Here is a 26,986-nt window from a genome sequence, read left to right as displayed (position 1 = left end):
CCATAGGTGTTTATGCACGAAACATTTCTTCACCTCTTACGATTTATACAGGGCTGCTTGCGTCCTAATGCATGACACAAATCTGATTTTATATATGATGGAAAAGCACTCGGAACAGGTAGCATTTCAAATTTCCAAAATATCCTTTATTCTAAATTTGTCACCTTGAATGTTGTTTAGTATAAAAAGTTAACTGCACCACAGTTTTCTTCCAGACGCATGTCTCAAACCAAAGTGACACTTAGTAATCTTAAAAGAAAGTACTGTAGTCCATCAAATCACTTTAATACATATCCATATTATAAAAATGTTAAAGAGAATCCCTGAACTATAAATGTCCATAAATCCTTCAACAGAAACTTTTACTCCACACTGGCTGTGGTTGGCATGGCATCTACTGGTAAGCATTACGGTACATCATATTGCTAGGTCTAAGCTGCGTTATAAACATGAGTCAGTTCTGGGACAGAAAGAAACTAAACAAAATTGTATGAGCCTTTTTTGTTCACATTTTGAAAGCTGTGTCCCCTTTTTTAAACCCTATGATGCATCATTGTGTTTGGGAATGGGATACACATTTACAGCTGTGCAAAATGAGTGACATGACAACCATGTTTGGAATGGTAGCTAGTCATATGATCAGTGTAACCAAGAGCAGATGCAGTCTGATGATACAATGTGCAAACAGGTTGCATGCTAGGCTAGCAGGTTTCCAGACAGCTGATCAACTGACCAAAGTAACCTGGAATTCACATTTCAGTGAGGACTACATGTTTTAATGGAGGGCCACAACTATCAAATCTAGACTATTAAGTCGGATACCCAGTGACACATGAATTTAGATCATAACATACAAGACACGAGTTGCATTACATACGGACAAATAAAGAAATTGCACTGAATGTTAATGTTTAAACCAAAATGTCAAATTCTTGAATCTAGGTGTTTTCACAAACTGGATCAAACCTAGTGTTAGATATGACCTAAAAAGGTTATACGGTAGTTTAATAAGCAGCGCACATAAGTGTATTGGAAAAGAAACAGTTGTAAGCTTGACTGACAATGCGTATTCATAAATAATGGTGTGGCTTAACACTACAATTAACAAGTCGGGTAAGGGGAACCATATGCAAGTGATTTGCTGCAGTCCTAAAACATTTAGGAATTTCACCCTGAGTGAAAAGACACTTCAATGAAATTCCTTCAATAAGTTGTACAGGAAAGAGTAGCCTTTGCCTAGCGCTGTATTTGCAGGTTATTAGCATTTGAACTAAAAACAAGTAGCAAAATCTATCATTTCCAGAAGTGTACATAAATTAAATTGTTGGCATTTCTATAAAAATTAGCAATGATACATCTTCACAAAATTCAAAGTTGTACAGAGCAAAAGTGCAAAAAGGCATGCAGAACCACCTAGTCACAATTACATCAAACATTTAATCACCCCCTTACAAAATACAGCAACAAATGCCAGATCGAAGGTCTTAAGTACCTTCAAACCCATCATCACTGTTTGATATGTTTCCTTTTAAAATGTGCCATATTTGAATTATTATAATTAAGTCAATCAAACATTTTGTAGTGCAATCTAGACCATATCTTTGGTACAACCATCTCCGTGGTTATACTTACAAAGTAAGTAACTAGTAATTGATTCAAACAAATCACTTGAAGATGAGACAGAAAATAAACAAACTAGTTATATTTTAATTTAACCCGCAAAGGCTTCATAACACTGCAGCCCTTAAAACCTGCTGATCTTAGTAGGTTATTCTACCATACATGACAGTACTTTGTGTTTTAAGAACAGGTTGTGGGTGCCATTATTTTACTTAACAAAACACTGGAATGATGTTCAACTCTGGGTATCCGACTTAGGGGGAAAAATATATATAACTGCAAAAATGTAAAGCCAACCAACCCTTTCGGTGATCCACATCTCAATTTGGAAAATCACACTGAATTTCGTTCTTAAGTATTTTAAGTTAATTCGCTTTTATTTAAGTCACGGTGCTGTTTGGCACCCGATTAGGTTCATCTACAGTTGCCCAAGAAGGTACAGTAAACCACAATGGCATGTAATAGTCTGGATATAATTTTGTAATCCATTCTTGTTTGTTTTGGTTCTTGTTTAACATACCAGTATTCTATTATAGTACAATCCGGTGGCCAGAGAAACAGATTTTTTAGATAGGCCTACTGGGCATTTTCAACATGCCATGCAACAGCAAAAAGAAAAAAACTAAAGTATATGTGATGCACTGCTTGGATCATTAGCACTCTTTGTGAGGAAGACATGAGGCAGAGTCCAAATAAACATGAAAAACTGAAATAATAAAGTACAAAAATGGTGACAGTTAAGAGTTTAGATCGATGTCATTCACTCAAAAAGAAAATCTAGCCAGTAACATATGAAATGTGTTTTGACTGAAGACAGCAGCACTATCCCTGTAAGGTCAGGGAACCGGTTCAGAAGCCCAAATTATGAATAAGTAATTGAGACTGACTCTGGATCGAAAGTGGAGTACTGTACCTTTTATCGGGGCTCTAAAGTATTACATTCCGTTAAGTGATATCAGTATTGTGGCATGGCCAAGCAGCCCGAAAGGGGTTGGCGGATGGGACAGGAGAGGGAGTCATCATTTTGAATGAGGGAGAGGATTATGGGGAGTAGTTGTGGCAAATGCTGGCTGTTACCAGATGGTGTACCCACCATTGGAACCACCCATGAAGAAGTTGTTCTTGCGCTGTGTCATCATGACGTTGGCACCCTGCATGGCGGCCAGCTGAGCTGCATTAGGCATGTGGCCAGGAGGTGGGGGCTGTGATGTGTTTAGGTGAGGGAGAAAGAAAGTCACATGCATGAGTAACTTTACCAATATCTGTTAATCGACAACAAAGGCAATATAGTTGGCTCCTCCCTTGTACTTATTATGGTTATCGATGACTTTCCCCTCACGTGGTTGTCTAAGTCTTAAGTAGACACAAACTGAAAGGAAACAACAAAAACCAGCAAACACGCCACCCACCAGGAATTGAGCTTGACACCCCTGATATAGGCATGGTGTTTTGCGGATACTCACAGGGATGGAAGCACTGTTGCTTTGACCAAATCGAGCACCAGAATCATATCCTCCCTCCACTAGCACAGTGGAGCCAGGGGGATACATGGCTCCCATGGGGTAGTATGCCATGGGGACGTTGTGGCCCATTGGTCCAACAGCCATGGACTGGGGCAGTTGCATGTACATCTGAGTGCCAGGGTACTGGGCCATTTGCTGTAGCTGGCCAGCCTGAGATGGGTGCACATACCTGGGCTGATAAATCTTTGGAGTAATGGAAAGAGGATGAAAGGGGGAGTGTTAGACAGTCTGTCAGTGTGTTTGTATTGATATGATTGTGAATAATCTTCACAAAAGTAGATAACACATTTATTCCAAGTAAAAATGGTTACCTCAGAGTATGCAGGTGGTGCGTCTGTGTAAGGGGGTGCCTGAGGAGACACTTGCATAGCAGGGGGGTAGATGGGTGCACTGCTCTGCTGTGGGTACACAGCTTGCTGGGGATAGGAACCTGTGATACACAAAATAATATTATGCTATTATCACTACCAACACTTTGTTTTACTCAAACGTCACACAATTGCAAAACATTATTGAATGCCAGATTGTTAATCTACGACCACTCTTCGTGGGGTCGGAATAAAACAGATTTTTCCAGTTCAGGGATACAATATGGGCGTCACTAGTTAACACAGCCACAGTCATAAACACCGTTAATTTCTACAAGTTATCTTTAAAATCAGAACCTAACCCATACACCTAACCTTAAAAAATAAAATAATTCAATGAAATCGTACGATGGGCAATTTTGACTTTGTGGCTGTGTTGTCTAATGGGAACAACAGTATTTTCAACCAAACTTCCGTTTCCACTGAAACGGATGTGGGAACTCCGCTCAGGCGTCTTTTTACGCCTGCTACATTAGGTTAATCTACAACAGACCGTTCTAACAAAAGAAATGTACCCATGACTGGCTAACAAAACAGAGAAATACTTCCTTCGTCAATATAATGATAACAGTTGGCTAGTTAGCCACGTTAATATAGTCTGAACAATACAGTTAATCAATTTACATGAGTGACTATGACAGGTCCTACTGTTAACTCGTTAGCTGAATAGTGTTGTATTCATGGTTGAGGTCAGTGTACGCGGCTACGCGCTAAATAGCCTGTAACAAACGCTAGCTAGCTAACGTTACGTATTTGGCAACAGATATAAGCTAGCTGGCTACTTACCGGTCGACTCTAACCATTTAAACAACTGTAGGTATTTATCGAATTCATAATGAAAACGACGACGGCCAGGTAGACCGCGCAGTCTAGCTTGCAGCTAACGAACGTTAGCCGCTGTTAGCTAGCTTATTCAACAATGATTTTGGACGTTAGCTAAATTACCTTTGTTGTTCATTGTCCTGAATTGGTGTGTGGTTTTCTGAGTCGAAGACGATGATTCTGAAGTTGTATGTATTTTTCTATCAGGACCGTTTTAATACTAAAAACGGAGATAACAGTTCAGAGTTACGTGACCGTTCACTTCCTTGTTTTTTTCTGATTGTTGTGATGTGGATGCAGTTAGCTACGTAATGTGGGCTCCCTTCAATGGGAGGGGGGGATTCGATTATCTGTCCCGGATTACCCAGTTTGGAGGTGTTTGCTTTGGGTGAATGTAATTCTATTCGTGTTGGGGCCGGGATGATTCCCGGGCGTGAGCGGTGAGCCAGGTGTGCCCCGTACAAAACCCACGGTGAAATCGGCTCAAAACAAAAGGTGACATAGCCTAGGCCAGATTAAGCACGTGGACTAATGAGTAGGATTCATTGTTTTCCCATACAAAAGTGATTGCTTCTGATAAAAACGCGTTATCTGCTTTCCAAATTAAGAACTCTAGTTTAAAAATTCAGACATATTTTATGGAAAAGAGATTTATGTTTCAGGACGATGCACCATGCCGCTTTATTGACAACATGACCGAGCGACGCACATTCCTGTTCGAATTATGCCCGTTTACCGCACGGGCCATAGACCGGTACACCCCGGCTCAGGTCAATAGAACTCCCTCAATGGCTCCGTTACTCCCATTCAATTGGTGAAAGTGTGTGAGCTGATGTAAATTGTTTTACATTATTTAACTGGCTCAATTTTGTTGGTGTAATATATTTACTGCATGTTCCATGGTATGAGAAACATGGGCACCTTTACCAGACCTAGATACAAACTGTTCGATAACATTAATGAGAATGAAAAACAAATATTTGTAATAGTCAGCAAGAAGGAGCTAATCGTGGACACAGTCGTGAAGTGTTGTTGTGAGTGGACCATGATAGTTCATTCGTGATATGGACCAGAGGAATTTGAAGCTCTCGATCCACTCCACAACCCCGTCGACGTGGTTGGGGCGTGCTCGGCCTTCCGTTTCCTGAAGTCCACGATGTCGTGTCTTGCTGAATCATAGTGGAAACAGTAAGAACACAATAACGACGTTGCGTTGGTCATGTAGACCTCACAGTTTAGCTTCTTAGTCAGCTAACTGACGTTAGCAGCTGTTAGCTAGCTAGAGAGCTCTTTTGTCTTGCTCCTGATAATGACAACGCCTCTTCCCCCTCAGGAGATTGAACATATTCGGCATGGGCCCTCATATCCTTAATTCATTTTTTAAATGTAACGTTTATTTAACTAGGCAAGTCAGTTAATAAGACAAAATATATTATTTATAATGATGGCCTACAGCTGCCAAACCAGGACGACGCTGGGCCAATTGTGCGCGCCCTATGGTACTCCCAATCACGGCCGGTTGTGATACAGCCTGGAATCGAACTAGGTGTCTGTAGTGACGCCTGAAGCACTGATATGCAGTGCGCCCCCTCCCACACAAAAAAAGTTATACAGCTGAACCATAGAGAGCATCATGACTCTTTAACTCACTGCTTGGTATGGCAACTGATTGGCATCTGACCGCAAAATGCACATGACAAACTATTGTTAGCAATTGATTAATTTTAGATGGGGAAACCCCTGGTCTCGACAGCATTCCAATAGAGATATATCAAACTTTGTATGAACTACTGAAATATCCATTACTATCATGTTTTAATTACTCATAAATGGCAAAATGTCAGACATCCAAAAGGAGGGGCTGATTCATCTCCTACTTAAGCAGGAGCCAGGGGAGCAATTCAAAGACCCAGTCTCTTTTAAAAAATGTGGAGGCTCCTCACCTTTCAATGTTGTGATGCAAATAAATATTGGCAAAATCTATTGCTCATAGAATGGAAAAACATCTTACTGGACATTATTCGTCATGATCAGACGGGATTCTTAAAAGGAAGATATATTGGAGACATTAGAAAACTACTTGAAATATTGGAAAACTATTTTATGAGAATGCAGGGAAGCCAGGTATAATCTTTATAGTATATTTTGAGAAAGATTTTTATACAGTATCTGTAGGATTTGTTTATACAGTGTCACGACGAAGTTGGACCCTCTCCTTGTTCGTTCGTTGGTTGACGTCACCGGTTTTCTACCCGCCACCGATCCACTTTTCATTTTCCATTTGTTTTGGCTTCATTGTACACACCTGGTTTCCATTCCCATAATTATATGTTCCTTATTTAGAGAACCCAGAGAACCCTCTGGTTCCCCCATGGTTTTGTGCGTGTTTGTTCGTTGTAAGTTGGTCTGTATTTGTGAGCTTGATTATATTCCTTCTTGGAATATTTGTTGTTTTGAGTAAAGTTACGTGAATTACTCATCTCTGTGTCCTGCGTTTGACTCCGCCTTACCTGCTACACCTAGGCACCTTACAGAAACACGCACCTGAAAATGGAGTCAGCAGGTGCACAAAGCCCTCCCTTGTTAGAAGAGGAGCGCGTCCAACAGCACGCGACCATGTTGCATAGTCTCTGCACAGCCATGGATCGCGTGCTGCAAACAATGGAGCGATGGGAGAGAGGAGGTTGTTCAGCGCCCCATCATCATCACAACAACCTGTCCACCCCTCCTTTACCTGGTCCCAGTGGGATTTGGCTTGCGCTCCCGAGGGAATATGATGGGACGGGTGCCAGGGGTTCCTACTCCAGCTGGAGCTGTACCTGGCGACCGTCCACCCGGCTCCTTCGGGACACGAGAGAGTGTCCTAAGGTAACTGAGCTTAACGACTACCGGGCCCTAGGCACTCACTTCCGTCATCATGAAGTGCTTTGAGAGACTAGTCAAGGACCATATCACCTCCACCCTACCTGACACCCTAGACCCACTCCAATTTGCTTACCGCCCAAATAGGTCCACAGACGATGCAATCTCAACCACACTGCACACTGCCCTAACCCATCTGGACAAGAGGAATACCTATGTGAGAATGCTGTTCATCGACTACAGCTCGGCATTCAACACCATAGTACCCTCCAATCATCAAGCTCGAGACCCTGGGTCTCGACCCCGCCCTGTGCAACTGGGTACTGGACTTCCTGACGGGCCGCCCCCAGGTGGTGAGGGTAGGCAACAACATCTCCACCCCGCTGATCCTCAACACTGGGGCCCCACAAGGGTGCGTTCTGAGCCCTCTCCTGTACTCCCTGTTCACCCACGACTGCGTGGCCACGCACGCCTCCAACTCAATCATCAAGTTTGCGGACGACACAACAGTGGTAGGCTTGATTACCAACAACGACGAGACGGCCTACAGGGAGGAGGTGAGGGCCCTTGGAGTGTGGTGTCAGGAAAATAACCTCACACTCAACGTCAACAAAACTAAGGAGATGATTGTGGACTTAAGGAAACAGCAGAGGGAACACCCCCCTATCCACATCAATGGAACAGTAGTGGAGAGGGTAGTAAGTTTTAAGTTCCTCGGCGTACACATCACAGACAAACTGAATTGGTCCACCCACACAGACAGCATCGTGAAGAAGGCGCAGCAGCTCCTCTTCAACCTCAGGAGGCTGAAGAAATTCGGCTTACCACCAAAAGCACTCACAAACTTCTACAGATGCACAATCGAGAGCATCCTGTCGGGCTGTATCGCCACCTGGTACGGCAACTGCTCCGCCCACAACCGTAAGGCTCTCCAAAGGGTAGTGAGGTCTGCACAACGCATCACCGGGGGCAAACTACCTGCCCTCCAGGACACCTACACCACCCGATGTTACAGGAAGGCCATAAAGATCATCAAGGACAACAACCACCCGAGCCACTGCCTGTTCACCCCGCTATCATCAAGAAGGCGAGGTCAGTACAGGTGCATCAAAGCTGGGACCGAGAGACTGAAAAACAGCTTCTATCTCAAGGCCATCAGACTGTTAAACAGCCACCACTAACATTGAGTGGCTGATGCCAACACACTGACACTGACTCAACTCCAGCCACTTTAATAATGGGAATTGATGGGAAATGATGTAAAATATATCACTAGCCACTTTAAACAATTCTACCTAATATAATGTTTACATACCCTACATTATTCATCTCATATGCATATGTATATACTGTACTCTATATCATCTACTGCATCCTTATGTAATACATGTATCACTAGCCACTTTAACTATGCCACTTTGTTTACATACTCATCTCATATGTATATACTGTACTCGATACCATCTACTGTATCTTGCATATGCTGCTCTGTACCATCACTCATTCATATATACATTACATTACATTTAAGTCAATTAGCAGATGCTCTTATCCAGAGCGACTTACAAATTGGTGCATTCACCTTATGACATCCAGTGGAACAGCCACTTTACAATAGTGCATCTAAATCTTTTAAGGGGGGTGAGAAGGATTACTTTATCCTATCCTAGGTATTTCTTAAAGAGGTGGGGTTTCAGGTGTCTCCGGAAGGTGGTGATTGACTCCGCTGTCCTGGCGTCGTGAGGGAGTTTTTTCCACCATTGGGAGGCCAGAGCAGCGAACAGTTTTGACTGGGCTGAGCGGGAACTGTACTTCCTCAGTGGTAGGGAGGCGAGCAGGCCAGAGGTGGATGAACGCAGTGCCCTTGTTTGGGTGTAGGGCCTGATCAGAGCCTGGAGGTACTGAGGTGCCGTTCCCCTCACAGCTCCGTAGGCAAGCACCATGGTCTTGTAGCGGATGCGAGCTTCAACTGGAAGCCAGTGGAGAGAGAGGAGGAGCGGGGTGACGTGAGAGAACTTGGGAAGGTTGAACACCAGACGGGCTGCGGCGTTCTGGATGAGTTGTAGGGGTTTAATGGCACAGGCAGGGAGCCCAGCCAACAGCGAGTTGCAGTAATCCAGACGGGAGATGACAAGTGCCTGGATTAGGACCTGCGCCGCTTCCTGTGTGAGGCAGGGTCGTACTCTGCGGATGTTGTAGAGCATGAACCTACAGGAACGGGCCACCGCCTTGATGTTAGTTGAGAACGACAGGGTGTTGTCCAGGATCACGCCAAGGTTCTTAGCGCTCTGGGAGGAGGACACAATGGAGTTGTCAACCGTGATGGCGAGTTCACGGAACGGGCAGTCCTTCCCCGGGAGGAAGAGCAGCTCCGTCTTGCCGAGGTTCAGCTTGAGGTGGTGATCCGTCATCCACACTGATATGTCTGCCAGACATGCAGAGATGCGATTCGCCACCTGGTCATCAGAAGGGGGAAAGGAGAAGATTAATTGTGTGTCGTCTGCATAGCAATGATAGGAGAGACCATGTGAGGTTATGACAGAGCCAAGTGACTTGGTGTATAGCGAGAATAGGAGAGGGCCTAGAACAGAGCCCTGGGGGACACCAGTGGTGAGAGCGCGTGGTGAGGAGACAGATTCTCGCCACGCCACCTGGTAGGAGCGACCTGTCAGGTAGGACGCAATCCAAGCGTGGGCCGCGCCGGAGATGCCCAACTCGGAGAGGGTGGAGAGGAGGATCTGATGATTCACAGTATCGAAGGCAGCCGATATATCTTTATGTACATATTCTTTATCCCCTTACACTGTGTATAAGACAGTAGTTTTGGAATTGTTAGTTAGATTACTTGTTGGTTATTACTGCATTGTCGGAACTAGAAGCACAAGCATTTCGCTACACTCGCATTAACATCTGCTAACCATGTGTATGTGACAAATACATTTTGATTTGATTTGATTTACTGTCTATCTGGGAAGGCTCTGGAGTGGGCCAACAACGTATGGGGAGAGGGTGACAGAGGGCTCTCAAGGGATGGTAATGAAAGTGCTCGGGGAGGTGTGTACGTGTTTCCATCGATGCGACTACGGTGGAGAGTCCAGACCAGGTCTCCACCGTGCACATCCCCTCAGAATATGCCGATTTGGCTCTTGCCTTCTGTAAGAAGAAGGCGACTCAACTACCACCCCATCGACGGGGGGATTGTCCGATAAATCTCCTGGTATACGCAGCACTTCCCAGGAGTCACGTGTAACCTCTGTCACAGGAGAAGACGACGGCGATGGGAACATATGTCTCCGAATCTCTGGGGCAGGGATCCATTCAGCCTTCCACTTCACCTGCCTCTTCGAGTTTCTTTTTTGTGAAGAAGAAGGATGGAGGTCTGCGCCCGTGTATTGACTATCGAGGTATCAATCAGATTACTGTGAGGTACAGCTACCCGCTGCCTCTCATAGCCAGTGAGATCGAGTCAATGGACGGGGCTCGCTTCTTCACAAAATTGGATCTCAGGAGCGCTTACAATCTGGTGCGTATCCGGGAGAGGGACGAGTGGAAGACTGCATTTAGTACCACCTCTGGGCACTATGAGTACCTCGTCATGCCGTACGGATTGATGAATGCTCCATTAGTCTTCCAGGCATTTTACGAGATTTTCCGGGACCTGCACGGGCAGGGTGTAGTGGTGTATATGGACGACATTCTTTTATACTCCGCTGCACGCACCGAGCATGTGTCCCTGGTGCACAAAGGTGCTTGGTCGACTGTTGGAGCATGACCTGTACATCAAGGCTGAGAAATGTCTGTTCTTCCAACAGTCCCTCTCCTTCCTAGGGTACCGCATTTCCACGTCAGGGGTGGAGGTGGAAAGGGACCGCATTTCAGCCGTGCGTAATTGGCTGACTCCAACCACGGTAAAGGAGGTGCAGCGGTTCTTAGGGTTTATCAACTACTACCGGTGGTTTACCAGGGCTTTGGTCAGGTAGCGGCTCCCATTACCTCACTGCTGAAGGGGGGACCGGTGTGACTGCAGTGGTCAGCTGAGGCGGACAGGGCTTTTGGTCACCTGACGGCTCTGGTTACCTTGGTTCCCGTGCTGACTCATCCGGAGAACCTCCTTGGCATTCGTAGTGGAAGTGGACCCGTCCAAGGATGAGATATGATCTGTGCTGTCTCAGCGCTCGGGTACGCCACCAAAGCTCCGCCCCTGTGCCTTCTTTTCGAAGAAGCTCAGCTAGGCGGAGCGAAACTATGATGTTGGGGACCGGGAGCTGTTGGCTGTCGTAAAGGCTCTGAAGGCGTGGAGGCATTGGCTTGAGGGGGCTAAACACCCTTTTCTCATCTGGACTGACCACTGCAATCTGGAGTACATCCAGGCGGTGAGGAGACTGAACCCTTGCCAAGCAAGATGGGCTATGTTTTTCACAGTTTTGTTTTCACCCTATCCTACAGACCAGGTGCCCAAAACGCTAAGGCAGACACACTGTTCCGGATGTATGACACAGAGGAGCGGCCCATGGATCCCACTCCCATACTTCCGGCTTCTTGCCTGGTGGCACCGGTGGTGTGGGAGTTGGACATCGAGCGGGCGTTACGTACAGAGCCCACTCCCACCCAGTGTCCAGCTGGGCGTCTGTACGTCCTGTCTGCTGTCTGCGACTGTTTGATCTATTGGGCCCACACGTCACCCTCCTTTGGTCATCCTGGTATCAGTCGGACAGTGCTCGGTCTTAGTGGGAAGTACTGGTGGTCCACCTAGGCTAAGGACGTGAGGGTTTATGTTTCCTCCTGCTCGGTGTACGCCCAGAGCAAGGCAGCTATACACCTGGCCAGAGGGAAATTACAACCCCTACCCGTTCCACAACGGTCGTGGTCACACCTGTCGGTGGATTTCTTGATGGATCTTCCTCCGTCACAGGGAAACACCACGATCCTGGTCGTTGTGGATCGGTTTTCTAAGTCCTGCCGTCTCCTTCCTTTGCCCGGTCTCCCTACGGTCCTACAGACTGCGGAGGCCCTGTTCACCCACGTCTTCCGGCACTACGGGGTGCCTGAGGACATAGTTTCTGATCGGGGTCCCCAGTTCACGTCCAGGGTCTGGAGGGCGTTCATAGAACAAGAGTAATGCGCAGGTGGAAAGAGTTAACCAGGATGTGGTTAGGTTTCTGCAGTCCTATTGCCAGGAACCAGGCTACGAGGAGTGGCCAATCCTCTTCTGGCTGTGCCGGGTGGAGATTATAACAGAACATGGCCAAGATGTTCAAATGTTCATAAATGGTCAAATAATAATAATCACAGTAGTTGTCGAGGGTGCAGCAAGTCAGCACCTCAGGACTAACTGTCAGTTGGCTTTTCATATCCAATCATTAAGAGTATCTCTACCGCTCCTGCTGTCTCTAGGGAGTTGAAAACAGCAGGTCTGGGACAGGTAGCACGTCCGGTGAACAGGTCAGAGAGAGAGAGAGAGAGAGTACCAGTGGCTCAACCCCTGTAATAGGGTTAGAGGCAGAGAATCCCAGGGGAGAGAGGGGAACCGGCCAGGGTTCACCTTCACACTCCTGGGCCAGACTACACTCAATCATATGACCCACTGAAGAGATGAGTCTTCAGTAAAGACTTAAAGGTTGAGACCGAGTTCGCATCTCTCACATGGGTAGGCAGACCATTCCATAAAAATTTAGCTCTATAGGAGAAAGCCCTGCCTCCAGCTGTTTGCTTAGAAATTCTAGGGACAATTAGGAGGCCTGCGTCTTGTGACCGTAGCGTACATGTAGGTATGTACGGCAGGACCAAATCGGAAAGATGGGTAGGAGCAAGTCCATGTAATGCTTTGTAGGTTAGCAGTAAAACCTTGAAATCAGCCCATGCTTTAACAGGAAGCCAATGTAGGAAGGCTAGCACTGGGGTAATATGATCAAATTTTTGGTTCTAGTCGGGATTCTTGCAGCCGTATTTAGCACTAACTGAAGTTTATTTAGTGCTTTATCCGGGTAGCCGGAAAGTAGAGCATTGCAGTAGCCTAACCTTGAAGTAACAAAAGCATGGATTCATTTTTCTGTATCATTTTTGGACAGAAAGTTTCTGATTTTTGCAATGTTACGTAGATGGAAAAAAGCTGTCCTTGAAACAGTCTTGATATGTTCGTCAAAAGAGAGATCAGGGTCCAGAGTAATGCTGAGGTCCTTCACAGTTTTATTTGTCCGAGTTTAAAAGTAGAACATTTTCAGCCATCCACTTCCTTATGTCTGAAACACAGGCTTCTTGTGCGGGCAATTTTGGGGCTTCACCATGTTTCATTGAAATGTACAGCTGTGTGTCATCCGCATAGCAGTGAAAGTTAACATTATGTTTTCGAATGACATCCCCAAGAGGTAAAATATATCGTGAAAACAATACGGGTCCTAAAACAGAACCTTGAGGAACACCGCAATGTCAGAGGACAAACCATTCACAGAGACAAACTGATATCTTTCCGACGGATAAGATCTAAACCAGGCCAGAACTTGTCAGTGTAGACCAATTTGGGTTTCCAATCTCTCCAAAAGAATGTGGTGATCGATGGTATCAAAAGCAGCACTAAGGTCTAGGAGCACGAGGACAGATGCAGAGCCTCAGTCTGACGCCATTAAAAGGTAATTTACCACCTTCACAAGTGCAGTCTCAGTGCTATGATGGCGTCTAAAACCAGTCTGAAGCTTTTCGTATACATTGTTTGTCTTCAGGCAGGCAGTGAGTTGCGGTGCAACAACTTTTTCCAAAATTTCTTAGAGGAATGGAAGATTTGATATAGGTCGATAGTTTTTTATATTTTCTGGGTCAAGGTTTGGCTTTTTCAAGAGAGGCTTTATTACTGCCACTTTTAGTGAGTTTGGTACACATCTGGTTGATAGAGAGCCGTTTATTATGTTCAACAGTAGTTTAGTTGGAATAGGGTCCAGTATGCAGCTTGAAGGTTTAGAGGCCATGATTATTTTCTTCATTGTGTCAAGAGATATAGTACTAAAACACTTGAGTGTCTCTCTTGATCCTAGGTCCTGGCAGAGTTGTGCAGACTCAGGACAACTGAGCTTTGGAGGAATATGCAGATTTAAAGAGGAGTCTGTAATTTGCTTTCTATGTCACGCCCTGGTCGAAGTATTTTGTGTTTATCTTCATGTATTGGGTCAGGCCAGGGTGTGGCATGGGGTTTTTGTATTGTGGTGTGTTTTGTCTTGGGGTTTTGGTGTGTATGTATTGGGATTGTAGCTAGTGGGGTGATCTAGCGAAGTCTATGGCTGTCTGGAGTGGTTCTCAATCAGAGGCAGGTGTTTATCGTTGTCTCTGATTGGGAACCATATTTAGGCAGCCATATTCTTTGAGTTTGTCGTGGGTGATTGTCCTTAGTGTCCTTGTTCCTGTCTGTGTTAGTTTTCACTAGTATAGGCTGTTTCGGTTTTCGTTACGTTCTTTGTTTTGTAGTGTTTGTGTTTTAAATTCGTGTTATGTTTTTGTTCATTAAACATGGATCGCAATCTACACACTGCAGTTTGGTCCGACTCTCCTTCACCACACCTAGAAAACCGTTACATTCTAATGATCATGATCTTTTCCTCAAAGAAGTTCATGAATTTATTACTGCTGAAGTGAAAGCCATCCTCACTTAGGGAATGCTGCTTTTTAGTTAGCTTTTCAACAGTATCAAAAAGAAATGTTTAATTCTTCTTATTTTCCTCAATTAAGTTGGAAAAAATAGGATGATCGAGCAGCAGTGAGGGCTCTTCAATAATGCACGGTACTGTCTTTCCAAGCTAGTCGGAAGACTTCCAGTTTGGTGTGGCTCCATTTCCGTTCCAATTTTCTGGAAGCTTGCTTCAGAGCTCGGGTATTTTCTGTATACCAGGGAGCTTGTTTCTTATGACAAATGTTTTTGTTTTTAGGGGTGCAATAGCATCTAGGGTATTGCGCAAGATTAAATTGATTTCCTCAGTTAGGTGGTTAACTGATTTTTGTCCTCTGACGTCCTTGCGTAGGCAGAGGGAGTCTGCAAGGGCATCAAAGAATCTTTGTGTTGTCTGAGAATTTATAGCACGACTTCTGATGCACCTTGGTTGGGGTCTGAGCAGATTATTTGTTGCGATTGCAAACGTAATAAAATGGTGGTCCGATAGTCCAGGATTATGAGGAAAAATATTAAGATCCACAACATTTATTCCATAGGAGAAAACTAGGTCCAGAGTATGACTGTGACAGTGAGTGGGTCCAGAGACATGTTGGACAAAACCCACTGAGTCGATGATGGCTCCGTCAGCCTTTTTGAGTGGGTCTGTGGACTTTTCCATGTGAATATTAAAATCACCAAAAATGAGAATATTTTCTGCAGGGACTACAAGGTCCAATAGGAATTCAGGGAACTCAGTGAGGAACGCTGTATATGGCCCAAGAGGCCTGTAAACAGTATCTATAAAAAGTGATTGAGTAGGCTGCATAGATTTCATGACTAGAAGCTCAAAAGACGAAAACATCATTTATCGTAAATATTAGCGACACCTCCGCCTTTGCGGGATGCACAGGGGATATGGTCACTAGTGTAACCAGGAGGTGAGGCCTCATTTAACACAGTAAATTCATCAGGCTTAAGCCATGTTTCAGTCAGGCCCATCACATCAAGATTATGATCAGTGATTAGTTCATTGACTATAACTGCCTTTGAAGTGAGGGATCTAGCATTAAGTAGCCCAATTTTGAGACCTGAGATATCACAATCTCTTTCAATAATGACAGGAATGGAGGAGGTCTTTCTTCCAGTTTAGTTCTGCCGAACCTAGATCGAGGCACAAACACGGTCTCAATGGAGATAGCTGAGCTGACTACACTGTCTGTGCTAGTGGCAGACTCCACTAAGCTGGCAGGCTGGCTAACAGCCTGCTCCCTGGCCTGCACCCTATCTCATTGTGGAGCTAGAGGAGTTAGAGCCCTGTCTATGTTGGTAGAAAAAGATGAGAGCACCCCTCCAGCTAGGATAGAGTCCGTCACTCCTCAGCAGGCCAGGCTTGGTCCTGTTTGTGGGTGAGTCCCAGATAGAGGGCCAATTATCTACAAATTCTATCTTTTGGGAGGGGCAGAAAAGAGTTCTCAACCAGCGATTGAGTTGTGAGACTCTGCTGTAGAGCTCATCACTCCCCCTAACTGGGAGGGGGCCAGAGACAATTACTCTATGCCGACACATCTTTCTAGCTGATTTACACGCTGGGCGATCCACTCGGATCCCTCTCACGCTGGGCGATCCACTCGGTCCCTCTCCTTGTTCGTTCGGCGGTCGATGTCACCGGTTTTCTAGCCGCCACCGATCCACTTTTCATTTTCCATTAGATTTTCTTCATTGTACACACCTGCTTTCTATTCTCATAATTATATGTTCCTTATTTAACCCTCTGGTTCCCCCATGGTTTTGTGCGTGTTTGTTCATTGTAAATTGGTCTGTATTTGTGAGCTTGATTATTTTCCTTCTTGGAATATTTGTTGTTTTGAGTAAAGTTACGTGAATTACTCATCTCTGTGTCCAGCGCCTCCGCCTTACCTGTTACACCTAGACACCTTAAAATACAGTGCATTCGGAAAGTATTCAGACCTCCTTCCACAAGCTTCACACAATAAGTTGGGTGAATTTTGGGCCATTCCTCCTGACAGAGCTGGTGTAACTGAGTCAGGTTTGTCGGCCTCCTTGCTCGCACACACTTTTTCAGTTCTGCAACATGATGCTGCCACCCCCGTGTTTCATGGTTGGGATGGTGTTCTTCAGTTTGCAAGCCTCCCCCTTTTTCCTCCAAACATAACAATGGTCATTATGGCCAAACAGTTCTATTTTTGTTTCATCAGATCAGAGGACATTTCTCCAAAAAGTACGATCTTTATCCCCATGTGCAGTTGTAAACAGTAGCATGACTTTTTCTATGGCGGTTTTGGAGCAGTGGCTTCTTCCTTGTTGAGCAGCCTTTCAGGTTATGTCGATATAGGACTTGTTTGACTGTGGATATAGATACTTTTGTACCTGTTTCCTCCGGCATCTTTACAAAGTCCTTTGCTGTTGTTCTGGGATTGATTTACACTTTTCACACCAAAGTACATTCATCTCTAGGAGACAGAACGCGTCAACTTCCTGAGCGGTGTAACAGCTGTGTGGTCTCATGGTGTTTATACTTGCGTACTATTGTTTGTACAGATGAACGTGGTACCTTTAGGCATTTGTAAATTTTTCTGAGGTCTTGGCTGATTTCTTTTGATTTTCTCATGATGTCAAGCAAAGAGACACTGAGTTTGAAGGTAGGCCTTGAAATACATCCACAGGTACACCTCCAATTGACTCAAATGATGTCAATTAGCCTATCAGAAGCTTCTAAAGCCATGACATCATTTCCTGGAATTTTCCAAGCTGTTTAAAGGCACAGTCAACTTAATTCTGACTTTTCCCAATTTGAACATGTTTTTTACAAATGTTAAACCTACAGTACCTCATACATCCAGGTGTTTCTCCGTTTGTAACTCACCCACCAAAAATCTGCTGTTTTACATGTGTTATTTTTGCTGGTCTAATTCCTAAAATGGAAAAGCAGAATAATCTGTGTGCTCTATAGTGATAATAGTTCACATGTTGCTCTTCGATATCCCAGATTTGTGGCATCGATGAACAAATAATGAAATCTTTACTTCAAAGTCAGATGTTTATATGTTATATATAAAAGGCATCTGTATGCATTGTTAACTATTTATTTTTCTTTGAATTGTTGGGGTTCAGGTATTTGACATAATTAATTTTTTTGTTTATTTTTTTTACCCCCTTTTCTCCCCAATTTTGTTATGTCCAATTGGTAGTCACAGTCTTGTCCCATCTCTGCAACTCCCACACGGACTCTGGAGAGGCAAAGGTAGAGAGGCATGCAGCCTCCGAAGCACGACCCCGTCAAGCCGCCCTGCTTCTTGACACACTGCTCTCTTAACCCGGAAGCCAGCCTCATTAAGGTGTTGGAGGAAACACCGTACAGCTGGTGACCAAAGTGAGCGTGCATGAGCCTGGCCGCCACAAGGAGTCGCTAGAGCCCTCCAAACCCTCCACTAACCCGGACGATGCTGGGCCAATTGTGCGCCGCCTCATGGGTCTCACGGTCGCGACTGGCTTCTACACAGCCCGGGATTGAGCCCGGATCTGTAGTGACGCCTCTTGACCGCTGTTCCACTCAGGAGGCTTGACGTGATTGATGGGTGACTAGGTGCATTGTTGTCAAGTAAATATGCTTATTCATTCATGATTATGGATACATTCTGCAACGAGTTAGCTGGCTTTGAATCTGCAACAGAACATGTCAACAAGTCAGTTCTGAATTGCTTTAATACAGCGGTGCATTCGGACACCATTCATTTAAATAGATTTCACCTCGATCATATACTGCATATAATTTTAAAGATGCACTGTCGCTTTAAGGCAGCCATGGCTCCTCTAGAGTTGAGGCCGACATTTTTCAATGCAAGATTTTCCTTGCATAAATTATGTTCATGACGTCGTGCTAAAGGCCACATTTTTAGTCATTTTGGTGGATTTTACAGCAGAAGTCGCTTTTAGGAGGCATATGGAGGAATATGTGGGTAATCTGAATTGCAGTACCAAAGGACCGTCATTAAATATTGAGAAAGAAAGGATCCTCACGTTGCCAACCCTCCTTATCAATGCAAATATATCTTTTGTGTGCAGCCTTAGCGCCTGACTGGTGCTGTGAGATGCATTTTTAATTATGTGTGACTAAAACAAACTGTGGAAAAGCTTTTTAAAAGGGGAGAACCACAGAAATACATTTTTTACGGTAAGTTGTTTGCTAAAATAGCATGCGTAAGATTACCATTGGCTATATAGCGCGACGAAATGGCGAGAGGAAATGAGTTTTTTTCGTTAATATGCAATGCTCTTAATTAGCATAATTTATATATTTATGATAAATAGAGGGAAATACATCAAATGCAGTCCCCAAGCATGGAATTGCGGGTCTTTTTTTTGTCGCGCATATTTTATGGGTAACATCGTGTCCTCAAATAGGTTACACTGCGAGATTTATTGGGGCGAGATTAGGAGTGGCCAGTGTACGGGGATCAACACCTGCCTAAATTTTGACAGATCTATAATTTCTGTGTTGTGGTGTGCTTCGCGCGACTGATCTTTTTGATATAACGTCAAAATTTAAACATTTCGAATAGTCATTTGTCAGCTATAATCATTCTAGAAGACTAGATTTGTTGGGGACGTAGGCGGGCCTGTATTTTCTAGGCCGCTTATGATCAAGAAGCTGCCAATTCTTGGTGCATTATATGTTTAATTTTTCATGAAGACATAAATAAAGTAATACAGTCTATTATTATCACTGTGTGTGCACCCCAGTAGCCCCCAGTATACAAGTACACTGGACTAAATATCCTTGGTGTGACTTCTATTTATATTGCTGTCACTTATGTGGCATCATATGATTTGTTGTTTTTATACCCCTTCACTCCAGCTAGAAACCAAATTGTCACAGTATTAGATAGGCCCATAAGACACTAATGTGGGAGTGCTTGACGGTTTGCTATTGAACAGCCATTCTCTACATAGCTATAATAATAATAATAATAGTTTCATCTAGAGTAGCACAAATGTCTCCAACCATTAGGCCTACTTCATAGATTTAATAGAACAAGTATCAGCACACCACATAGATGGGGATAAAACTATTCATATAGGCAAGCCTAATACCTGGTAGTTTTGATGTTACAGTATTATCTTTCCTTACTCAGAATGTCAAGACAATGACTGCTTGGTGGTGAGAGCACTAAACCATGGATCCTCAGGATCTCCCTGCTACTGATGCGCCCCTCACTGTCAATGAACAGGTACCACTAACTGCTTTGTAAACACTAGATGATTTCACATCAGTTATACACCCCTGCCCAAATGTCCTAACTCTCTGTGTTGCCTCTGCTTCATAGTCCAGTGTCATAAGCTATTGCCACATCCATTTCGCCATGTATTTGGAATGATTAACCCCACACAATAATCTTGAGGTTGATATAGTAGCTAACCAAATGTCATCAATTAATACTGATTCGGTAACACTCCTAAGGTTTTTGCTATACTTTGTCATGCTTATTGATTAATTGTGTTTGTCTACTCCATCTGTGTCCTTTGCACTCATAGACAGCTAACTAAAGCAATGTCTTTTTTGAATTACGAGCGGGGCTCTCAGAAAGCATTGTTTGAGCTGCTTGTTGGCTGATCTTTGTTGTTTTGTTGTAGTCATGTTTTTTTCTTTCTCCCATGTGTGTGCATTGTGCCCTAACGTGTGTGCTTGGCCTCTCTGTTCTCCTTAGCCATTCACTGTCTGACTGCAGAAGTATTTTTTCAGCCATTAGGTTCCTGCACTTTGAAATACCCTGCCAAAGACAACCAGGTATGCATCCCTTCTTTCCTGCATTGCACTCTCTCTGTCTGCACCTTTCTCTCCAGCTCAGGTTTTCTCCCTGCCTCTCTTTCACATCTTTCACATCTGGATCCACTCATACATCATGTGTTTGCTTTGTTATATTTACTAATGTTATACAAATTGGATAATTAGGATATGGTACAGATAGGGACGAGCTGTCTGCCACTGTTGACAAGGACTATGACAGGTCATACTCCTATGGCATGGTTTGCTCATGTGTAAACTCATGTTCTGATTCACGTGTAACCAATACACATGGTCCTCTACCTGAGTTGTCTCAATAGGTTGAGACTGAACGGTACTAAATTTAACTCAATACATCAGTGGAACGATACTGAGCCTAGTTAGATATTTATACCATATCATTGTATTATTACTACATGATTACCTCTCGGCCCTCCTCCTCTTCATAACTCGGAACAAAAACATCCACGCTGCTGAGAATAGATGATGATGAGTCATTTATTATGTATAGTTGTGTGACTTCTATACATAAAGAGTCTCAGGAGTGCAGATCTAGGATCAGGTCCCTTCTGTCCATCTTAACTGTTATGGTCTGAGACACTTTATGAATACGGACCCTGGTCTTGTGTTGTGTTCTCCAATGCTGTGCAGGTGATAGTGATGTCTGGTCATGAGACGATCCGAGTCCTGGAGGTGGAGGTAGATCAAGCCTCTCTTCCATCCTCAGTGCCTGATGGGAGGACTGATTCGGGGGGTGAAGATGGGGGTAATCAGGCCACGGAGGAACCTGAGGCAGGCATGCAGGATAGCCAGAGACCACCCCACAACGCTGGGGGAGTAGGTGAGCCCTTTGTAGGATACCGATATGGTAGGTTAGATTCCATGCAATACAGATTATACTACATTTTGTTTACCGTTTCAGTGTAAAAATATTTCAGTTTTAAAAACACAATTTAAGATTGAGGTGTGGTGTGTGCTGATGGTAGAATAGCAGTGTGTTCTCTCTCTGTGCTGTCAGTACTGGAGGACCAGGTGGTGTCTGTGGAGTCTGCAGACTCTGGTGTCCAGACTCTAGCACAGACTGCAGTTCCCATCAGCGTCTCCCTGTCACAGTCACAGACCACCATGCCCATCACTGTGCAGAGCTTACAGGGCTTGCAGGGCTGTCAACAGGTGAGAACAATTAAACAAAAATAACTTTTCAACTACTTTTAGTGTAGTCATCGGTCATCCTGTTTATTTTTTTCCCTCACCCTCTTCTCCTTTTCCTCTCCCATGCATCACACTTTACCTGTCTGGATCTCACCTCTTCCTCCCTCATAACCCTCTTCCTCCTACCATATACCACCTCCTCCTTCTACCCCTCATCCTCCTCCTACCACCTCATACCCCTCCTTCCACCTCATACCCATCCTCCTCCCCCTGCTCCCACCTCACTCCTCCTCCCCTTTCTCCCACCTCTCACCCCTCTTGATTCTCCCTCCTCTTGTAGGTTCTGACCCAGGAGGGTCTGGCCACTCTGATGACAGGGATGATGGCCCAGACAGGCTCCCTGGCCCAGCCCCTGCTCATCCCCATCAGCATGGCAGGGTCCATGGGGGGCCAAGGAGGCCTGGCTGTCCTCACCTTCCCCACCAGCAACGTAGCCACACTCCCTGGCATTTCAGGTGCCAGCCAGGCCGGAAGCCTCCTCAAACTACCCTTTGCTGGCTTGCAAGGCTTACACGGATTGCAAGGCTTACAAGGGCTGCAAAGTAAGACATGGCAGAGATACACACCTCAGAATGCAAAGCATTAATCAACATTGAATCAACATAAATGATTTATTTGGCTACAACATGGAGCTTTACCTGTATGTTTGTTCTCTTCTTTCCCAGCAGCCACTGTGCTAAATTCTGTCCAGCCCCAGCAGACAGTCTTCCAGCCTCAGACAGCATCACTACAGCAGGTCCAGGCAGCTATGCAGCAGGCTCAGCAGACAGTCTTCCAGCCTCAGACAGCATCACTACAGCAGGTCCAGGCAGCTATGCAGCAGGCTCAGCAGAACTCACAGGTGACTGCAGCCCAACTAGGCCAGGCCATGCCAGCCGTCTCTCAGCCCAGCGTGTCTGTGGCAACACTCCAGTCTGCAGGCCTCTCCATCAATCCTGCCATTGTAAGAATGTGTTTCTCTATTGTTATTGTGATGTGTGTGCATTTGTTTTTCTTTCCTAGATGTGTGTGTTTGGAAAAGATAGTCAGCAAGCCATGTTTTTTACTTAAACGTTTGGACATGTCTGTGAATAACTTGAGCAAAGAACCTAATCCACATGAATATACTTTGTATTCAAAATGATCACATTATCGACAGTAGAATCATCTGGATGCCTCCGTTTCTTTCCCCAGATCAGTGCTGCGTCTTTAGGGGCTCAGCCTCAGTTCATCAGCGCCCTTACTTCCACTCCCATCTTCACCAGTGCCATGTCCGGAATCACCAGCCAGATCATCACCAACGCACAGGGACAGGTGTGCAAACATGCAAAAATTAAATAAGCTCACTATTTAGCAAGCACTAAATTAAGAATCACACTATTTTAACCAAGAGGTTTTAACTGTCTATTAAAGTTTTATAAACGGTCTATAAACTGATAATTAAGTTTATAAAGAACGTATAAACCCTCTTTAAACCCTTATGTCCTATAACTTGTTGTACAGTGTTACTGACAAATACATAACCTAATTCTCTTCAATGTGGCCTCCAGGTGATTGGAACCATCCCCCTGATGCTGAACCCTGCATCACTGACTGGAGGGGCTGCTACTCAGACTCTGAATCTCCAGGGCCTCCAGGGTCTGCAAGGCCTGCAGGTGCAGACAGTCCAGCCACAGCTGGTTCTGAACACCCAGGGACAGATCATTGCCACCATAGGGAATGGACCTGCTACAGTCCCCACATCTGCAGCTGTAATGCCTAAGCTTAGTGCTCCTGTGACATTCTCCAAGCCCAGCACTCAGGTACTGTAGGCCTTCCCCCTCCATTCATTTATCCCTATGAGTGCTTTTGAGTGGTTATTTGAGTGGTTATATTTTGTGTGAACATTTGGTTAAACTGGAAATGGTTGGTCTTTGTTGGATGTAACCATTAACCCATTGCTGACATTGACATTTCCCCTCAGGCTCAGGTAACAACAGTTACGCAATCACCTGTGGTCATCGCCCCACAACCGTCTGCAATGAAGACAGTCACTCCAATCTCCTCCTCATTCCCTATAACCTGTGGAGACACACCTACTGTCAACCAGCTCGTCAGCAGTGCGTAGTTTCACTTCTTAACTTTCCATTTATTTAACAAAGGAAATTCACATTGAGATTGAACATATTTTTCAAGCGAGCCCTGGCCAAGAAAAAGCACATGTTCTCTCCAAACATTGATCTTGTTTTACAAGTAGTTTGATATTTATTCTTGTTTGTCTCTTTCCATCTTAAGAGCCACAGCAAGGGGGCACAGATGAGGAGGGCATTAATCTGGAAGAGATTCGAGAGTTTGCCAAGAACTTCAAGATCCGCCGGCTATCCCTGGGGCTGACGCAGACACAAGTGGGACAGGCCCTCACGGCTACAGAGGGTCCGGCCTACAGTCAGTCTGCTATCTGCAGGTAAACTCCTCTGACCTACTGGGTGGTGGCATCCCAGCACAGTAGATAGGTTTCTGAAATCCATTCTATCAAATATGATAAATAGTGTATGTTATGGACAATGTAGTTCAAAGGCTACATTTTGAAAGTCTTTGTACTCGTAGGAAAACCTTAAGAAGAAATGTCTTCTTAACTGAAATGTTTTCCTTAACTATACACTTAAGAAGCAAGTTAATCAAAGTTGCTATTCCTCAAAAAGGTTATTGCAAATGTTCTTGCTGTATTTCTTATGTTTCTCCTTAAGCAAAAAGTTAAGAAGAAATTAGATTCTTGAAAATAGTGAAATGGGGTTAGGTGTTATTTTGAAGAGTAGATGTCGGGTACAATCTGGTTGATCAGCGGCTACTGTGTAATTAGTTTAAAAGTTGTTGTTCCTCTGTTGCCTCTTGCAGGTTTGAGAAGCTGGACATTACACCTAAGAGTGCTCAGAAGCTGAAGCCTGTGCTGGAGCGATGGCTGGCCGAAGCTGAGTTGTGGAACCAGAAGGGTCAGCAGAATCTAATGGAGTTTGTGGGTGGTGAGCCGTCCAAGAAACGAAAGCGTCGCACCAGCTTTACCCCGCAGGCTATTGAAGTGCTCAACACCTACTTTGAGAAGAATGCCCTGCCCACGGGCCAGGAGATTACGGAAATTGCTAAGGAGCTCAACTACGACCGTGAGGTTGTCCGCGTATGGTTCTGCAACAGGCGGCAGACACTGAAGAACACCAGCAAGATCAATGCGTTTCAGGTTCAGCTGTAAGCCTGTGCAGTAAGTAGGCGTGGACTAGTGGGGAAGTTGGCAGAACAGGATAATCAGCTAAAGAAGAACGTTTTGTAAAGACAGTAAAACAGAAAACCCTAGTAAGTTTCAAATTATATGGACTTTGGGAAGAAAATGAAAGACACTGAATGACTCTTGAACTGAGTCTTACTATATGGGACATAGAATACTCACTGATCTCCATATTTTTTTGTGTGTGGGAGAGAGAGAAAAAGACATTGCATGTGAAACGTGATGGGGTTTAATGTTCACAAATCCTCTATCAGTTTGACAACCTCTTGTTTCATTTATTGTTAAACCATGTTATTATGTGAAACAATGGATGACATTTGATAAGTGGTTTTATACACTTACAAGAACGTTTTTGTGAATTGTGTGGCAAATGCCTCAAAAAATATTTGGTTACATTACATTGTTACAGTTGTACAATGTCAAATTGCTCCATTCAGATATTATGCTGGTGCCACCAAAATAATTTTGGAATTTGTACCTCTTTATGAAGTTTGTGTGATTCTGTGTGTGTAATGTGTGAATGTAGTCCTAATACTTTATGAAAGTATTCTGAGTCGGAAAAAGTTTACCATGGTAAAGGTTGTCATTTAGACGAGTTAATCTGTAAAAGCCACTTACAAATCTATTGTTTTAAATAGTTAACAGATGACTTGGTCTATGAGCAGACAATACAGAGTGAAAAGAGTTGAAAACATCCCCTGTCTCAAATGAGTCCGGCATCAGTGCTGTTTAATGTGTACTGTGTATTGAAAATACTTACATAACATAAACAAATCATCAAATGAATCAAATTGATTGAATAAGATAACTTGACTATGTAAATTAATTGATTCATATATTGTACTTTTGATTCATAGAAAATACGGTTTCTCCACTGAAAGGAATGGTCAATTAGGGACAAACTAAATTTAAGGACTTATGGCTTGCCATCCCTTTTCTTTAACCTTGTAATTCTTTGCACTTTAGTGACTTTAAAGTTATCTGTAGCAAATACCAACTGGTTACCCATCATATTTAAGTGGTCGATAAGTAAATGTTTTGAATGGCATACAGATTTCTAAATGTTTTAACGATCAATCTTCTGTGCGCCATGAGCATACATTTTGTAAGGTGATATTTACTTTAGGCAGTGGTATTTCAAAGAAAGAGAATAAACTACAATACTTTATTCTGGCCCAACTGCATATAATTTGTCTGTCTGTGATATGCCATGCTGAGCAGTGTAAGAATGAATTTGTTCCTCATAATTGCCTTTTAAGATGTTTTCAGAGAGAAAGGAAATAACTGTTATATGAATCCTGTGTTATGTTAGTCATACACAACTGCCATTTCAGAGGTATAACCTACAACTTTTTTAATGTTCACCAGTGAATTGTCTGTCTGAATAAGTTTGAGATGACAAAATGCAAATTGTAGGTGAACACATTTTAATAGTGTAGTTCTAAGAATTAAACTAATTCTACTAATAATTTTGTTCATGTTGGGCATATGAAAATGTGTGCAGTATAAAACCAGCGATACATCTGAATTACTGAATACAGCTGAATTACTGCACTGTTGGAGCTAGAAACACAAGCATTTCACTGCACCTGTGATAACATCTGCAAAATGTGTACTTGACCAATTACATTACATTTTTATTTCAATTGAATCTGTGAAATCATTAAAGTGATTAAACTGTTGGATAATTTTGGATCATGGCATTCTCTGCCAAATATTAATAAATGCTTACTGAAAACCTCCCATGTGTTATTGTATTGTGTACCACTATGACTCTTGACTTAATTATGTCTTTGTTCTTATGTGATTTATATCAATCACTTGTCGCTTCTCTACAACATATGCCTTTGCATAAGCATTATGGTTCTAGCCAGGCTTCCAAAGATCTAAAATCCTGGATATATGGAG

At 43.9% G+C, this 26,986-nt stretch overlaps 2 protein-coding genes across 7 annotated transcripts; one reads left to right on the top strand and one right to left on the bottom strand.

Annotated features, from left to right (window-relative positions):
• Nucleotides 1-264: 264 nt before the first annotated feature.
• On the bottom strand, nt 265-4,623 carry LOC118360771 (DAZ-associated protein 2-like). Its single transcript, XM_035740181.2, has 4 exons — nt 4,457-4,623; nt 3,455-3,573; nt 3,084-3,326; nt 265-2,822 (listed from the first exon to the last, which is right to left on the bottom strand). Exons 1-4 carry the CDS (start codon nt 4,467-4,469, stop codon nt 2,694-2,696), a joined length of 504 nt encoding a protein of 167 aa, XP_035596074.1. The 5' UTR covers nt 4,470-4,623; the 3' UTR covers nt 265-2,693.
• Nucleotides 4,624-4,791: 168 nt separating this feature from the next.
• On the top strand, nt 4,792-26,820 carry LOC118360770 (POU domain, class 6, transcription factor 1-like). 6 transcript variants are annotated; one of them, XM_035740175.2, is made up of 12 exons: nt 4,792-5,521; nt 19,982-20,077; nt 20,590-20,634; nt 21,283-21,499; nt 21,650-21,804; nt 22,124-22,385; nt 22,509-22,786; nt 23,017-23,136; nt 23,373-23,624; nt 23,786-23,921; nt 24,097-24,265; nt 24,697-26,820. In XM_035740175.2, exons 2-12 carry the CDS (start codon nt 20,024-20,026, stop codon nt 25,043-25,045), a joined length of 2,037 nt encoding a protein of 678 aa, XP_035596068.1. In that variant the 5' UTR covers nt 4,792-5,521; nt 19,982-20,023; the 3' UTR covers nt 25,046-26,820. The 6 variants fall into 6 exon arrangements, with proteins under 6 accessions (XP_035596068.1, XP_035596071.1, XP_035596067.1 ...); XM_035740174.2 differs by lacking the exon at nt 4,792-5,521 and adding an exon at nt 17,817-19,020; XM_035740180.2 differs by lacking the exon at nt 4,792-5,521 and adding an exon at nt 17,929-19,020 and having other exon boundaries at nt 20,555-20,634.
• The last annotated feature ends 166 nt before the right edge of the window (nt 26,821-26,986 follow it).

This window comes from Oncorhynchus keta, chromosome 28 (assembly GCF_023373465.1).
Source record: "Oncorhynchus keta strain PuntledgeMale-10-30-2019 chromosome 28, Oket_V2, whole genome shotgun sequence".
NCBI classification, from domain to species: Eukaryota; Metazoa; Chordata; class Actinopteri; order Salmoniformes; family Salmonidae; genus Oncorhynchus; species Oncorhynchus keta.
This window is presented reverse-complemented; position numbering and strand designations above follow the sequence as displayed.

What these genes read in the sequence shown, in the direction of transcription:
- LOC118360771 (XM_035740181.2), bottom strand. An exon ending in CACCACCTGCATACTCTGAG is followed by an intron (nt 3,327 to 3,454) that starts GTAACCATTTTT and finishes ATTACTCCAAAG; the next exon opens with ATTTATCAGCCCAGGTATGT. An exon ending in GCAACAGTGCTTCCATCCCT is followed by an intron (nt 2,823 to 3,083) that starts GTGAGTATCCGC and finishes AACACATCACAG; the next exon opens with CCCCCACCTCCTGGCCACAT.
- LOC118360770 (XM_035740175.2), top strand. Translation starts at nt 20,024, where the DNA reads ATGGATCCTCAGGATCTCCCTGCTACTGATGCGCCCCTCACTGTCAAT. An exon ending in GCTTGCAGGGCTGTCAACAG is followed by an intron (nt 21,805 to 22,123) that starts GTGAGAACAATT and finishes CTCCTCTTGTAG; the next exon opens with GTTCTGACCCAGGAGGGTCT. An exon ending in TCACCAACGCACAGGGACAG is followed by an intron (nt 23,137 to 23,372) that starts GTGTGCAAACAT and finishes TGTGGCCTCCAG; the next exon opens with GTGATTGGAACCATCCCCCT.